Raw genomic sequence first — 15,244 nt, forward strand, 5'->3', positions numbered from 1 at the left:
TTATCCTGAAAAATCCAAGTCCGTTTTTGTTTTTTTTATTCGTTTTAAACTGTTATTACATTGTCGAAACACATAGCTATGGTAAATATGGCCAAATATTGAAAGTTTGGGTTGTTTTGGAAAAAAGGGCCCAAAATAACCGCTCATAACACCACTTATCCTCATTAGGGTCGTGGGGATGCTGGAGCCCACCCCAGGTATTTCGGGCAGTGAGCAGGGGACACCCTAAGCCGGTTACCAGCCAGTGGAAAGGCACATAGAGACAGACAACTCACACGTTCATTCACATCCAGGTACATTTTTACACCTGCCAATAACCTGAAATGTGTGTCTTTGGAGTACCCGGAAAACCCTAGCAAGAACAGGGAGAACATGCAAACTCGCAATGGAAGGCTGATAGCTGGATTTGATCCCATGACCTCTGAACTGTGCCCCGGAAACACTAACCACTCAGCCGCCCTACACACACACATATATATATATATGTATATAATATATACTATACTTCAGGATACTATCTTATTTTTATATTATTCTTATTTAATATTTTTAATAGTATAATAAACATATTAGACAACTTTTTATATTATTTTCTCATTCAAGGATTTTCTCTAAAACAAGAATACGTTTACATAAATTCTGCAATATTATCCACTATTCATATGACATCATTTTACTCTAAAAACAGGTCAAAAACCTACTATAAAGACAAATAATACTAAGCAAATAAATAAAATAATGTACCAGTGGAAACATAGAATTTTAAAAAGTACTCAGTCGTCAAACCAATAAACCAGCAAATTTATTTAAACTTGAAATTAAACAACAATTCCAAAAAGCATGCGAGAGCAATTTACGTACAAGACAAGTGGCTGCAGATTCCCATCTCGGGCTTTACGATAGGACAAGATAAACAAGACAACTTGGAGGTGTGATGTGCTGTTTTTTTATATTATTTGTACCCGTTTCTGTGGGTATTATGGGTTGAAAACCACCATCAGATTCCACCGACAGATTTACAGGTATGCTTGTGCATCTTTGCAACAGCATGAGGCCATGAAAACACAGACACGTGAGGTTTGTTAAAAGGGCATTTTGGGAGAACATCTCAAACGGAGCAAATTATGATCCTGACTAGGAATTCTGAATATGCGGCAGGCTCCGTCCGCCAGCAAATGGTCTCTGTGTTTGAGCAAAGGCTAAAAGTTCTATTCCTGGACTCAAAAAATGACCTCCGAATGGAGGGAAAATATATAAATTGTCACTATGTTTACCTCAGAAAACTTCTATGTGATTTAAAAACAATGTGTTACACTGATAAAGGGGCCTTACTCGCACAAATCAACTAGAATTTTGAGATGAAAGAAAGGTAGAAAAGTGAAATATTTACCACATTTATTTGTGTATCATGCACACCAGTGTATAAAGCGCACATTAACTTTAGATTGAAAATCAGGATATAAAATAGAATAAAATATACCTTTCTTATCATTGTTACAAAATGGGTTGAACATATTGTGACAACGAAATTGGACATAGCACACCAGTTACACATTTTGACTGTAAAGATAAAACATTAAAAAAAGATAGAGCGATAAAAATAACTTGGAAATATATGAATACAAAATATTTACACAGGAAAGTGGAGGCGTTGCTCTTATATCGGAAGGTATGTTGAAATTTACTCCTGGTACCCCTACTGTTTTTAAAACGTTTGAAGCACTTGTTATGAGGTCCTTAATGTCAACACCAATTCATGTAGTTGTTGTGTATCGCCCACCTGTACCATACTCAAAATCTCTGGATACATTTTCGGAACTGTTAACAGACATAGTAACTTATGCGGACAATGTTGTAATTATTGGTGATTTTAATGTTCACATAAACTCCCCATCAAATTCACTTGCAATTGCTTTTAAGTCACTGATTGATACATTTGGTTCCAATTAAATAGTTGATGTGCCCACTCATAAAGATGGGAACACTCTAGATTTTGTTCTGATCCGGGGTGTTGTAGCCTCAAATGTTACAGTGTTACCGTATCCTAATGCCAACTCTGATCACTATCTTGTTAAGTGTGAGGTGCCGTTTAATGTTTACTGTGATAAGGAAAATTTAGGCTTTAAGCAGTTGTATTATACGCCCTACAACGGCATTAGCTTGAAAAGAACTATTACCTACGGTAACTGCAGCCTTCCCTTCATACACTGAGTCTGTTGACTCACTTACAAACAACTTTAATACTGCTTTGGTTAATGTTCTAGATTCTGTGGCGCCCCTAAGGCATAAATTTCGACCTAAGAAGCATACACCTTGGTTTACTGAAGAAACCAGGTCACTCAAACAAGGTTGCAGGAAACTTGAACGAAAATGGCGCACTACAATGCTGGAGGTCTTCCGACTGGCCTGGTGTGACAGCTTGCTGAAACATAAAGTAGCTCTTGCCTCAGCTAAAGCATTATTGTTAAACATAAGAATAATCCCAAATTTTTGTTTGACACAATGGCGAAACTTACCAGACAACAACTTAACCCAAATAGTTCAACTTATTCTGCTAATGACTTTATGGAATTTTTTAATAAAAAGATTCAACTAATCAGGAATGAAATTTTAAATGAACGATCTGTAACCTCCTCCTACCTCATATATGTGGAGGTATTAGGTTAGGACCGTGTCGGCGGTTGTTCAGAAACATTCTCCAGTTTCAATGATTTGTCCCTTGATAGTATAACACAGATGGTCAGTAGGGCCAAACAAACTACTTGCCTCCTTGATCCGCTTCCAGCTTCACTGGTGAAGGATCTGTTTGGGATCTTTGGACCATCAGTTTTAAATATTATTAATATATCGCTATCCTGGGGTATTGTTCCTGTAGCCTTCAAGTCTGCCGTCATTAAACCCAGGGTTAAGCGACCTAACCTTGACCCAGAAAGCCTAGGTACCGTATTTTCCGCACTATATGGCGCACCATGTTATAAGGCGCACCTTCAATGAATGATATATTTTAAAACTTATGCCATACATAAGACGCACCCCATTATAAGGCGCTATAAGTGCATGCTGGTTTAAGATCAGGTAATTGTGCAATTTTGTAATTGTAATCCTGTGCAGTCCTTCGAGACATTTTTGGGATTAAGGGCTATTTACGGTAAATAAATGTGACGACTTGACTACAGTAGAGAATGTAGTTACTTTATGCAACCTCTAGATGTTGCCACGCTCAAGGGAATGTCAACAAAATATTCAAAAAGGTCAAACTTTATTAACAAACAAGCTTTCCACAACTCCATTCACTCCCAAAATAAATAAACAGCCGTTTTATTATTTTCTCTGAGGTAAAGCATTTTCGTGACACATCTTTGACATCTTTGAACAACATCGACATATCATTTTATTTTTTGTCCATTTAGTCAACACGCAAAGAAAAAAACGTCTGATACTGTTATTTTAAATGAAACGTTAGTGCAATCGCAATAAAGTGACACTCGTAATGTGCAAAAACAACGAGTGCAAAGCAATAACATAATAACTGTAAAATGTAAAACGTAAACACACAAAAGAAAAACAAAGATCACTCTATAAGCTCCTCATCGAGGAATCCCTCGAATTCTTCTTCTGCTGTGTTCGAATTGACCATATCTCAGTGAATGGGCCATCCAACACGTCCGGTGTTTTTGTGCCAGCGCTGTTGCCTTCATACGTATAGTTATCGTACTGACACTTCTGCTTGCCGCTCTTTGTTGAACAACCCACTGTTCAAGTGTCTCCTCTAACTCTGGCCATCTTGCTTTATTGCCACGGAAACTTTGTTGAGTTTTCCTTACTTGGCGGAGCTTATCTTCATCCTTTCTCCACTTCCGTACCATCGATTCATTTAAGTTTAACTCTCTCGCTGCCGCTCTATTGCCGTGTTGTGCTGCGTGACTGTGTGTCTCTTAACAGGAGCCATTTTCTTATACAAATGCACGTATGAAAGAGAATCTCGCTCTCTCTCTCTCTCTCTCGCTCTCTCTCTCTCTCAAACGTGACATTCTGAATAATTCTGCGTTTGTTTAAGGTAAATTGTGCTTTACATCTTCACCAGTCATAACCCTGGATTCAGACAAATACTGTATTTGTTGAATATGAATTAAGCAGTTTAATGGGGTAGCCATTTTGCCACTTAGTAAACAAATACAACACGAGCCCCGGCAACTACCAATCGTTTAATATTTCCCAGTATGCACAGCGCGAAAAATGGAGTCGGCGGCTGTTTCTCGTAGTTGCGAGACCTTGCGAATTTAATATTGAGCCAGATATAAGGCGCACTGTGTTATAAGGCGCATGGTCAGCTTTTGAAAAAAAACAAGACTTTTAGGTGCGCCTTATAGTGCGGAAAATACGGTAATTAAAGGCCAGTGTCAAATCTGCCATTTTTTGCAAAATTACTTGAAAAGGTCGTTGCACAGCAACTAAATGACTTCATGTCAGAAAATAACCTCTTAGGGCAAATCACTCTACAGAGACAGCCTTGGCTAAAGAAACCAATGATCTCCTTTTAGCAATAAATTCCGGTGCCTCATCAATGTTGCTGCTGCTGGATCTCAGTGCTGCTTTCGATAAAGTCGACCACAACATATTACTTGTTCGTCTGGAATGCAGGAACTGTACTCTCTCGGTTTAGGTTCTAACTGTCAGACAGGATGCAATGTGTTAACTATGGCAATCTGACCTCTAAACACTCTAATGTCCCCTGTGGTGTTCCAAAGGGCTCTGTACTTGGCCCCCTTCTCTTTAGTATTTATATGATTCCGCTTTGTGACATTATCCGCAAGTATAATATTAGTTTCAATTGCTATGCAAATGACACTCAACTGCATGTTCCACTGGAGACAACTGGACAGTTAAATTGTAAAAATCTGGAGGCTTGCCTTACTGAGATTCAAAGATGGATGTCACTTAATTTTTTGCGCCTTAACCCAGAAAAAACGGAAATGTTGATTATTGGTCCAGCTGTCGTGAGTTGTTTTCAAACACTGCCCTGAACCTAGACAGATATAATATTACCCATAGTGACTCTGTCAAAAATCTAGGTGTTATATTTAATCCTAATCTGTCGTTTCAGTCACAGGTGAAAAATATTACTAGAATAGCTTTCTACCACCTCCGTAATATTGCGAAGATTCGTTTGATGCTGTTCCAATCAGATGCAGAGGTTTTAACTCATGCGTTTATTACTTCTCGGCTTGATTACTATAATGTATTGCTTTCTGGTCTCCTGATGTCTAGCATCAAAAGTTTGCAGCTGGTTCAGAATGCGGCAGCAAGACCTTTGACTAAGACAAAAAAGTTTGAGCATATTACTCCTGTATTGGCCAACTTGCACTGGCTCCCAGTCCACTTAAGATGTGACTTTAAGGTTCTCTTAATAATATACAAATGTTTTGCATGGACTGATTTAATTTCCCTCTATGTTCCTGCACGGAGTCTGAGCTCGGAAAATACCGGTCTACTTGTGGCTCCGAGAGCCAAGAAGTCTGCAGGCTTGAGAGCATTCTCCATCCAGGCCCCGGTGCTATGGAATGCCCTGCCTCCGGAGATAAGATCTGCAACCTCAATGGAAGTTTTTAAATCAAGGCTTATGATTGATGCCCACCTCATATTCTGTATTGTCCTGTCTTTTTCCGACTGCCTGCCTAGTGGTTATACGAAGGAGAAGGACGATTTGAGATGAGTCAAAGGATCAGCGTTTGACCTAAAGCATGTCAACGCCTGCATTGACCTGCTGGCAGAGATGGGAAGCTGCGTCGTGGCCGTCATAGACTTACTGGACTAGTTTACAGGCTGGGGGCGTCGTTGCTGTCATGCACTTTCCGGACAAATTTCCAACATGTTACCTACTGTTTACTATGTTTGTGTACTGTAATGCTAAATGTAATTTACCCTGGTCATCCTGAAAGGGGGATTACCACTTGTGAGGTCCCTCCTCAAGGTTACTCTTTTTCCTCACGCTGAGGTTTTGAGTTGTTCCTTGCCCGCATGTTGGTTTAAGATCAGGTAATTGTGTAACTATAATCCTGTGCAGTCCTTTGAGACATTTTGGTGATTAAGGGCTATATTAATGTATGTGACTTGACTTGACTTGAAAGTGTGGGAATGTAAAAGCAGAAAATATTTACATTGGGTATTACAGGGGATTGTAGTAATGCAATATGCAGTAGTGCAACAAGGCAACATTGTGCAAAGTAAGCATAGGCATGAATACAATTTTACATCTGTATGAGGTAGTGTGTTTGCATTGGTATTCCTCCTTAAAGAGCATTTGTGGAAATTTTCAGTTTTTTGTGCAGTGTGAATTAAGGGTAGGGAAGGCTCTCTGTCTCCGTTTGTTTTTGTTTAATGTGACCTGTAGCGTCTGCCGGAGTGCAGCAGGTCAAAGAGGTGGTGGCTGGGGTGAGAAGACTCCTTGATGCTTTCTGCTCTGCTGAGGTAGCAAGAGCAGGCAATATCCTCCAAACTGGGCAGAGAACAACCACCGATTCTCTGGGCTGTGTTGATGACCCTCTGAAGTATTTTTCTGTCTGCTGCCGTGCACCCAGCATACCACACCGTAATGCAGTATGTCAGAATGCTCTCCACTGTGGCTCTGTAGAAGGACACCAGCAGCTGCTGTTCCAGATGATTTCTTCTGGGCACTCTCAGGAAATGGAGCCGCTGCTGGGCCTTCCCTACCACAGCTCTGGTGTTTGCAGACCAGGAGAGGTCGTCGGAGATGTGAACCCCCAGGAATGTGAAAGAGTGGACTCTCTCTCCACAGTCTCCATGTAGAATGAGTGGTGCTGGGTTCTTGCTTTCCTCCTGAAGTCCAGTATAATTTTGTCTCACTTTTACTCAGCTTAAACTAAGCATTGTAAGTGACAAATGTTGCTGAATATGTGCGAATATGATTAGAATCATTTCAATGTTAACTATGAACGCAATACCAATATGAAATTTACAATGTATTGGGGTGATTCTCTGTTTGGATCAACATTTCACGTTCGCATCTTTCTCTTACCCTTATTTTTCTCTAAAATCTGCAAAATGTATATAAAAAGTACTTTAATTATTCACAAGTGTTTGAAAATCGTTTAACTCTAAATAAAATGCATTTCATACGATTTTGTAGTTTGGACAACTTTTTGGTGACACACATGTTCAATGATGTTGTGTCCTCAGAGCATTGTAATCAACTGTGTACGACATAAAATTATAACATTTTTTAAACATATTGATAAACTACACTAAACCTGATGTAATTATTTGGGGGAGTGATGATTTGAAAAATTAAGAAAGAAAAAAAATAATGATAATATATATTTTTAATATTATAATAATAATATTAACTTTATATAGTATAGATGTATGTGTTTATGAACAAGACATTTTTTAAAAACTAAGCTTTGTTGGTAAAATGTTTGTTAGGGAATGGCAAGGTGGAAAACATTCAGGGAGACTAAGAAAACAACTTATAATTATACTTGACCACTATGTATTTCTTAGTAATCAAACATATTATTGTAATAAAATCATAAAAACATAAAGGATAGAATTTTTCTTTCTTCTCAAAAATCATGACACCAAAATGTTGCTGCAAACAAAGAATCACCCATTTATCAAAAGTCAAATCATCAGACACAGCAAAGAGTTGTGAGCCTTGTCATGCTTTTTTTGTGTTTATTTATATCTTTCAGGGTGACTTTGTTTTTCCCAGTCTTTAACATTCATCTCTGGTACTGTGAATAGAGGGGGGTTTTGGGGTTTTTAAGGGTTATTGATCTATCTTCGTTATTCATTATCCATTATCCGTTATCGGTCAGTTCATAATACGCTACAAAGCCTAGGAGCCGGGACACTTACTCTCAGCCAAAAGGCCAAGCTAAGGTCCTAGCCCTAAAGCCTTGCTGCGATCATTGCGAATAGAAAGTGACGATTATATCAAGTCTTGTGCCTTTTCGTATGGAATCTTCAGTGTTGGGAATGCTGTTATAAATAAATAGGTTACGTTTTTTTAGTTACGGGGTAATCTAACAAAAATGATTTTCCGCTATTACAATGTCATTACCATGACTGACGGTAAAAAAAAGTGCATTACCTATGATTTTGTGCGTTTTTACCTATGCTTTTGTGCATGAGCTTGCATACGTTTTCATGTGTATTTGCATATGTTTTGTGTTTAAAACCTTTTGCGATATTTTGATGTGTATTTGAGTATGTTTTGTGTTTCTGTATGTTTTTATGCGTTTTTGCACACCTTTTTGTGCGTGTTTACGTACGTTTTTGTGTGTTTTTACGCACATTTTTGTGTGTGTGTGTGTGTGTGTGTACCTCCATTTTCCTGTGTGTTCAACATTTTTGTGTACGTTTACATATGTTGTTGAGCGTGTTCACGTACGTTTTTGTGTAAGTGTATATAGGTTTTCTTGTGTGTTTACGTAATTTTTCGTGTGCGCTTTCGGATGTTTTTGTACGTGTTTATGTACATGTGTCTTTTTGGACATCTTTGAGTGTGTTAACATACGTTTTTGTGCATGTTTGCATACATTTTCGTGCGTGTTTAAGTACTTTTTCGTGTGTAACAAAATTATTTATAACGGCGTTATTCACAACACTAATCATGAAGTTGTGGATTCTGGATTGATTGTCTGATTTTTGTTTTAAATATTAGACACCTGCAAAGGAGATTTTATTGGATGCAAGTTCTTTATTTTGACTATTATTGCATACTTGTCTGTTCTTTTGATTATTATGCACTGTTTACATCATTAAACTTTTAGCCAATCGTGTTGCTGTTTCTTTGATTCCAACAGCTTTGGATCTGCTTTTGTAACCTAGGAGCTTCAATACAAAGAAAGGGCTGGGGTGAGGGAGTTGGAATTTCTCATCAGAAGCTTCCCCTGTTTTTTATTTGCAAATTCAAGATCCATTGATAATTTCTCTTTGTTTTTTAAAGTTTTCACTAACCTTGCATCTGGATCAAGAGAAAGCAAAAAATGGTCTGAATAATGTATGTTTGCCATACTTAAAAAAAAAATAGCGATCCAATCATTTTATCAACAGCATCAAGCTTCCATATTCCACTTTAATTTCAAATGAAACGGCTCGCCTCTTTTTTACATTTTACACCAACCATATTGAATGGATGCATGAGATATTGAACAGTAAAAGTTCTTAGCGCGCTGGAGATACAGTATAGAATGTTTACACAGGAAGCGGATTTTTTTTCTTCCAGGTGGATGTTGGGTGACCTCTCACAGCGCCACCACACGCCGGTAGCGGTGGAAAGAAGCACTAAAGTAATGTCCTGTACTCGGACAAAGGTCCACACAATAAAAAATCTAACTTGCAGCGATGTCCGGATATTTTTCCACATCCCGAAAAAATGTTCGTATCTACCGTTTTAAGTAACTCGAATGGTCGTTAGTAGGGGAGCGTCTTTATATATTTTTAAAAAGTAATTGGTTGTGGTCTTTTAACATAAATGGGTCATTTTTACAAATGAGCGACCAATCTACTTTTGCAAAGAGCTTGGTGTCCTTGATCCGTTCCAACAAAAAGATTTTCTATAGCTGATGTTATACTTGTTATTTTGTTGTGGTTGTTGTTGTGCTCTGTGTAGCCCTTTGATACTTTTTGTGATAAAGGGCTATACAAATAACCCATGATTTGATTTGTCCAATAAATATCAAGCTTGTGGATCTCACCTTATAATTTTGGTGTCACATGAGTATGTTTCAGTTTAAAAAAACAAAAAAGAAACGATGTGCAGCAGACTCAATATAATTTATGGTAGACAAAAAGCGGACAATATTTAGGAATGAAGGCAACTGATATGGAAAGGGTAAGGATAATTGTTGAGGACAGATCTTTCCAGCCCCTGGCTCTTGTAACACTGCAATGATTGCCCCTTGGAGTAAAAAAGACAATGAATGCCCCTTCCCCAGCAATTACAGATCTGGGAAAAGAATGTGAAACCCAACCTCCCACTAGAGCCGTCACACCGCCATGCAATGACCTGAAGATGGAGAGACACCAAGAAGGGCTTAGGAAAATTGATTGAGACTTGAATACGGTATTTTACGCACCGTAAGCAGGGATAGCACACCTTTCTCATGGCCAAATTCCAGCACTTTTTAAGCACCTTCAAGGCCATTTTTTTATTTTTTCAGTACCTTCAAAGAAAGAAATCTATATATACGCCTGGCACAGCCGACTCACCAGCTAAAACCGTGTTTGTTTGTCGGTGTGTGTTTCTCTAGCAGGGCGGTGAGCTGTAGCAGGGAAAGCTTCTGGAGTAGATTCATCTGCAGTACAGACTGGCAACTAATCTGGAGCTGGGCCAAAGCCAAACTGGGCCGATGGGAGTTTTGGAAGCTTAACCAGCGGAGTTTCTGCGGCCTGCGTCATGGGGCGGGGGGCGTTGGAGTAGAAGGACATGGCAGAAGTTAGGGAGAAAGTGGAAGAGAAAAAAAATCATCTGTGCTTGTATGTTTGCAGAGAAACCAAGCTCAGAATTTTCAACTTCAAATATATACAGTACACACACTCACTGCTTGCACTATTATCAAGATCAGTGTGAAGGATTATAGGAATTTGTGTTCACACTAATCAAGAGTTGGTCAAAAAGTCCTTGAATGCAAGACTGTCGGTGGATTCTTACAAAAGTAGCAATGGTGCCTATGGAGACCGTGCAGCATTCCAGAGAATTGCATAAAAAAAGCAGGGTAAGCGTATCTCGTGTTCACCACCCTTTGGGGTCACCAGAGAGGTTGGTAACAACTTACATTTACACCGTTTGATTCATTTGAGTTTTCTGACATTTCTACTTCCAGGAGTATTTTGAAATCACTATAATTTTTACTTTTACTTGAGAAGATTTTTGAAGAACTTACTCAGCTACATTAGGCTACATTGAAGCCATTACCTAAATCCCCCGATGAAAATACGTGTATTTCTGTCTCTGCTAAGGCACATTTATTTTGTCTGAGTTCTTGTTTCTTTTACTTAGATTTGACCAGTAACCTAAACAACCACTAGGTGGCACTTGTGAGCAGTATTAGGAATGCTTTTTTTGTGTTTGTTTTTTTACTGTACTGTATGTTCAGTGTATAAGTACACCCCTCTACAGTGTCCTGCCGAAAGACCCTGCAGCGCATTGTGAGAAAAGCGGAAAAGGTCATTGGTGTCGCCATCACAACTCTCCTGGATATCTACAACTCTTGCCTCATCCACATAGCCTCAAGGACAGCAGGTAAACCCCACCAACCTATGGTCACAGTCCCAATAACCTGCTGCCATCAGGGAAAAGACTGAAGTCTCTCAAAGCAAGAACCAGCAGGCTTAAGGAAATCTTCCAATAAGTCATTTCAGGACCCTGAACTCTCTCCCTGCCCTTCCCCCACCCACACTATGCTCTCCTACAGATGAATGCAAAATACTTTTACCTAAATTACAGCTACACTTGTACTTGGGACATTTTTTTACTTGAAACAAATATATTTTCATATTGCTTGATTTAAAACTTTTTTTGCTGCTATTTGGTTATTTGTATTGTGACTTGTGACTTTGTATTATGTTGACTATGTTGTGCATAGAGCATATTTGACAAAAAAAAATACAATAAAAACAAGACATTGTTACAGTTACTCTGTACTTGAGTACTTTTTTACCTTCACTCAAGTAAATATTTGGATGACTATGTTTTACTTATACTTGAGTCATATCATTTACAAGTAACAGTACATTTACTTGAGTAAATCTTTTGGCTACTCAACCCACTTATGCTATTGTCCCAGCAGTTTTCCAGCATAGATCAGGCGAGAATAAAAACCTCATATTACTCAATGTTAGTGGCACTTGCAGTGCTTATTTCAGTTGTAGACAAAACTTAAAATACTTTTAAGAGAGACCAATCCCGTCCATATTCTCCAAACAGTTCAAGAACAGCATTCAATTTACTTTGGGTACGTCTTGGATTGAGATTTTAGGCTGATTTCAGAAGATTGTTTAAGGGGTTAACTGAACTCTAATCGTTTCACACCATACTTAATTTCCAGGCAAAACTTATGTTTAGGTCTAACCTGCTAGTTCTTGTAAGCGATGCTCCAACGCCGGAGTCCCGCCTTTCTCTCATACCTTCCTCGCTGTCTCCTAGCGGGTTTCCCGTACTATCATGGTCACTTCCATTCTCTGTATCTTCGAGGCGGTTTTGCAGTGGCGAGGAAGGGCACGGTGAGGCCGAGTCTACAGCCGAGTCCGAGTCTCCTTCCTCCTCCGCTTCATCCTCTTCGTCTTCCTCCTCCCCGGCCGCCATGGCCTCGGACCAGGTGTTGAAGCGCTGCAGGCCACTTACGTGTTGGAGGACTTCCTCTAGTTTTCGTTCGTCCCCTTCAGCAGCCTCGACCCGCTCCACGTAGGGGACATTGTCGTAAAAGCTCAATCGAGTGTCCGTTGAGCCAGAAGACATTTGGCGCGTGCGTCTACTCTGCCGTCCCCTCAGGGTGACGGTGTTTACGTTTTCGTTCTCGTTGTGCGAACTCCCATCTTGCAGAGCTTTGGGGAACGTTCCTGGCTTGTGACCTTGTGGTAAATAGAAAAAGATCCTGCCATCTTCTTTTGGTTGCCCTGTTTGTCCCCCGTTCTTCTGAATCCTGTGATTGTTTCTTCGATTTCGCTCGTCAATACTCATGTTGGTTGTTGCTTGGCATGGAACGGGCGGGGTCGATTTTGGCGTTGGCTGCCTATCGGATGCTTGCTGGACAATGCTGAAAGGGTCGAAGCCTTCTAGGTACATCCCGCCTCTCTTGCCGGAGTCTGCGGCAGTGCTATGGCTTCGAGCCCGGGTTACCGGGCTGGGAGTACTCACCGCACTGCCACTACTGGCTTCCGATTGACTGCTCCCGGTACTACCGTTGCTGGTTTGAGTCAAGTCGGACACAGAACGGTCCAGGTTGAGCGTCATGGTCTGATTCGGGTCGCGGTAGAGGTTCTGGTTCAGGTTCAGAGTCAGAATATCCACACAGTTAAGCCTTTGCAACTTGTCCTCATCAAGACCCTCTTTAACAACAGGTCCACTGATCTCGATTTTCTCCCTGCCCATGCTCACTTTCTTTTTCCTTTTTGAGGTGGCGCCACTGCGGAGACGAAAGCTCTCCATCCTCTTGAGGAAACTCTTAGCCCGCGACCGTGTGCTTTTGCCGCTGCCCCCGCTGCGATCCGGACTTCCTCCGACTTCCCCAGTTTTCAGATCAAAGGTGAACTGTCCAAGTTCCAGGGGCGACGGAGGGAGGCCGTCGGATAGTGAGCCCTCATTGGCGCAAATCGACACGCCGGTGCCCGAGGACGAGCACATGCTGGCGACGGAACTCGCCCGTGTGGCTCTGACGGGCAGGACTTCGTTTGCGGCATTGCAATGCTTCTCTTCTGCTCTTCCGCCGCTACCGCTGCTATGGATGGAACCTACTTCAGGCTGATCGCTGAGATCAGTCAACACACTCTCAGAACTGTTTCCTTCGCCAAGGAGAAGCATGGTCTTAATGGATACTTGGTCCTTTGCTAAAGGTGCTTGCGCGCCGCCTAGGTACATTGACGAAAAAACTTCAAACTCCTCCATCCGGGACCAGCGTTTACTATCTCTCTGAAATGTCCAGCGCCCGCTGATGGCACAGGGTTCATCCTCATCAGAGTCCTCACTCTGGATAATAGAGAGGAAGAGATTTAAAACAACTTTTTTTTCCTTTTGCAGATGTTAAACAACATATTTAAGTTGTAAGGTTTATCAAACGATATTGTCTAACACAGCGGTCTATATATACCACTTCAAACAGGTGCATCTGATTCAGGATGATGGAGTGCAGGTGGGCTTCTAATGGGCAGACTAACAGGTCTTTCAAGGTCAGAATTCTAGATGACACACAGGTGTTCAAATACTTATTTGGAGCTATATCAAACAAATAAATGGTTAAAAAAACATGCAATGTGATTTCTGGATTTGTCTTTTTAGTTTATCTCTTTCACAGTGGACATGCACCTACGATGACAATTTCAGAATCCTCCATGATATCTAAGTAGGAGAAATAGCAAAATAGCAGAGTGTTGAAATACTTATTTTTCTTCACTATACAGTGGAACCTCTGTTTTCGAACGCCTCTCAGTTCGCACAAATCGGTGCTCGACCAAAAATTTAGAGAAATTCTTGTTTCGCTGTTAGGTCAATAAATCGGTGTTCGAACGTCGGTAATGCGTGAGTGCGTACACTAGAGTGCGATGCTGAGCGGCGCACGGGTGGAGATGGCCCCCACCCTCGTGACCAACTTTTATCACGTGCCCACATGCCTCATTTTGCTTTCGCTTTTTCCCTCGTGACCAACTTTTATCACATGAACACTTACTTTTTTGCTTTCGCTTTTGATATCGAGGAACGGAGTGTTTTATCCCCTAACTATGCCTCCGAAGAAAGTCTGTGCAACTATTGCCTTTAAAAAAGAGATTATAGCCAAATATGAAGGAGGTGTGCGTGTGTCTGATCTTGCTAGGGAATATAGCATGGCGAAGTCTACTATAAGCACGATGGTAAAGAATAAGGAGGCTGTAAAATCAAGTGATGTGGCTAAGGGAGTGAGTGCTATTAGCAAACAACGGCCGCAAGTTTTGGAAGAGATAGAAAAACTTTTGATGATTTTTATAAATGAAAAACAGTTAGCGGGAGATAATGCCAGTGAAGAGATGATTTGTGCGAAAGCCTAAGAAATCTTCAGTGAATTGCTGAAGAAAGACCCGTCGCTTATTGTTGAAGGATTTGATTTCAAGGCTAGCAGAGGATGGTTCGAAAAGTTCAAGAGGAGGAGTGGCATCAACAACGTGGTTCGACATGGGGAGGCATCAAGTTCGGACAAGACTGCAGCAGAAAAATTCAAGATCGACTTTGCCAGTTTTGTTGAACAAAAAATTATCTTCCCCAGCAGATTTTCAACTGTGATGAAACTGGTCTTTTCTGGAAAAAAATGCCACGGAGGACGTAAATTACACGCGAGGAGAAGTCCATGCCAGGTCAGAAGCAAATGAAAGATCGCTTCACGCTTTTACTGTGTGGCAACGCAAGCGGGGATTGTAAAATCAAGCCTCTTCTAGTTTATCATTCAGAGAATCCGAGGGCATTTAAGGCCAACAACATAATGAAAAGCAAATTGCCTGTTATGTGGAGGACAAACTCCAAGGCTTGGATAAC

General features: G+C 40.5%; 1 protein-coding gene across 4 annotated transcripts in view; it reads right to left on the reverse strand.

Moving 5' to 3' along the window:
• The window catches only part of dlc1 (DLC1 Rho GTPase activating protein), a 108,678-nt gene that overhangs the window by 36,358 nt on the left and 57,076 nt on the right, over positions 1 to 15,244 (reverse strand). For 3 of the 4 annotated variants that reach the window (XM_088342872.1, XM_088342871.1, XM_088342875.1), the window contains 2 exons: positions 12,099 to 13,711; positions 10,237 to 10,416 (listed from right to left, as the gene is read on the reverse strand). In XM_088342872.1, the coding sequence (XP_088198998.1) occupies positions 10,237 to 10,416; positions 12,099 to 13,711 (1,793 nt within the window). The remainder of the gene's footprint in view (positions 1 to 10,236; positions 10,417 to 12,098; positions 13,712 to 15,244) is intronic. The other variant, XM_088342874.1, reaches the window with a different exon arrangement.

Source organism: Urocampus carinirostris, chromosome 8 (genome assembly GCF_059441175.1).
Source record: "Urocampus carinirostris isolate Australia breed hairy pipefish chromosome 8, RoL_Ucar_1.0, whole genome shotgun sequence".
Lineage (NCBI taxonomy): Eukaryota > Metazoa > Chordata > Actinopteri > Syngnathiformes > Syngnathidae > Urocampus > Urocampus carinirostris.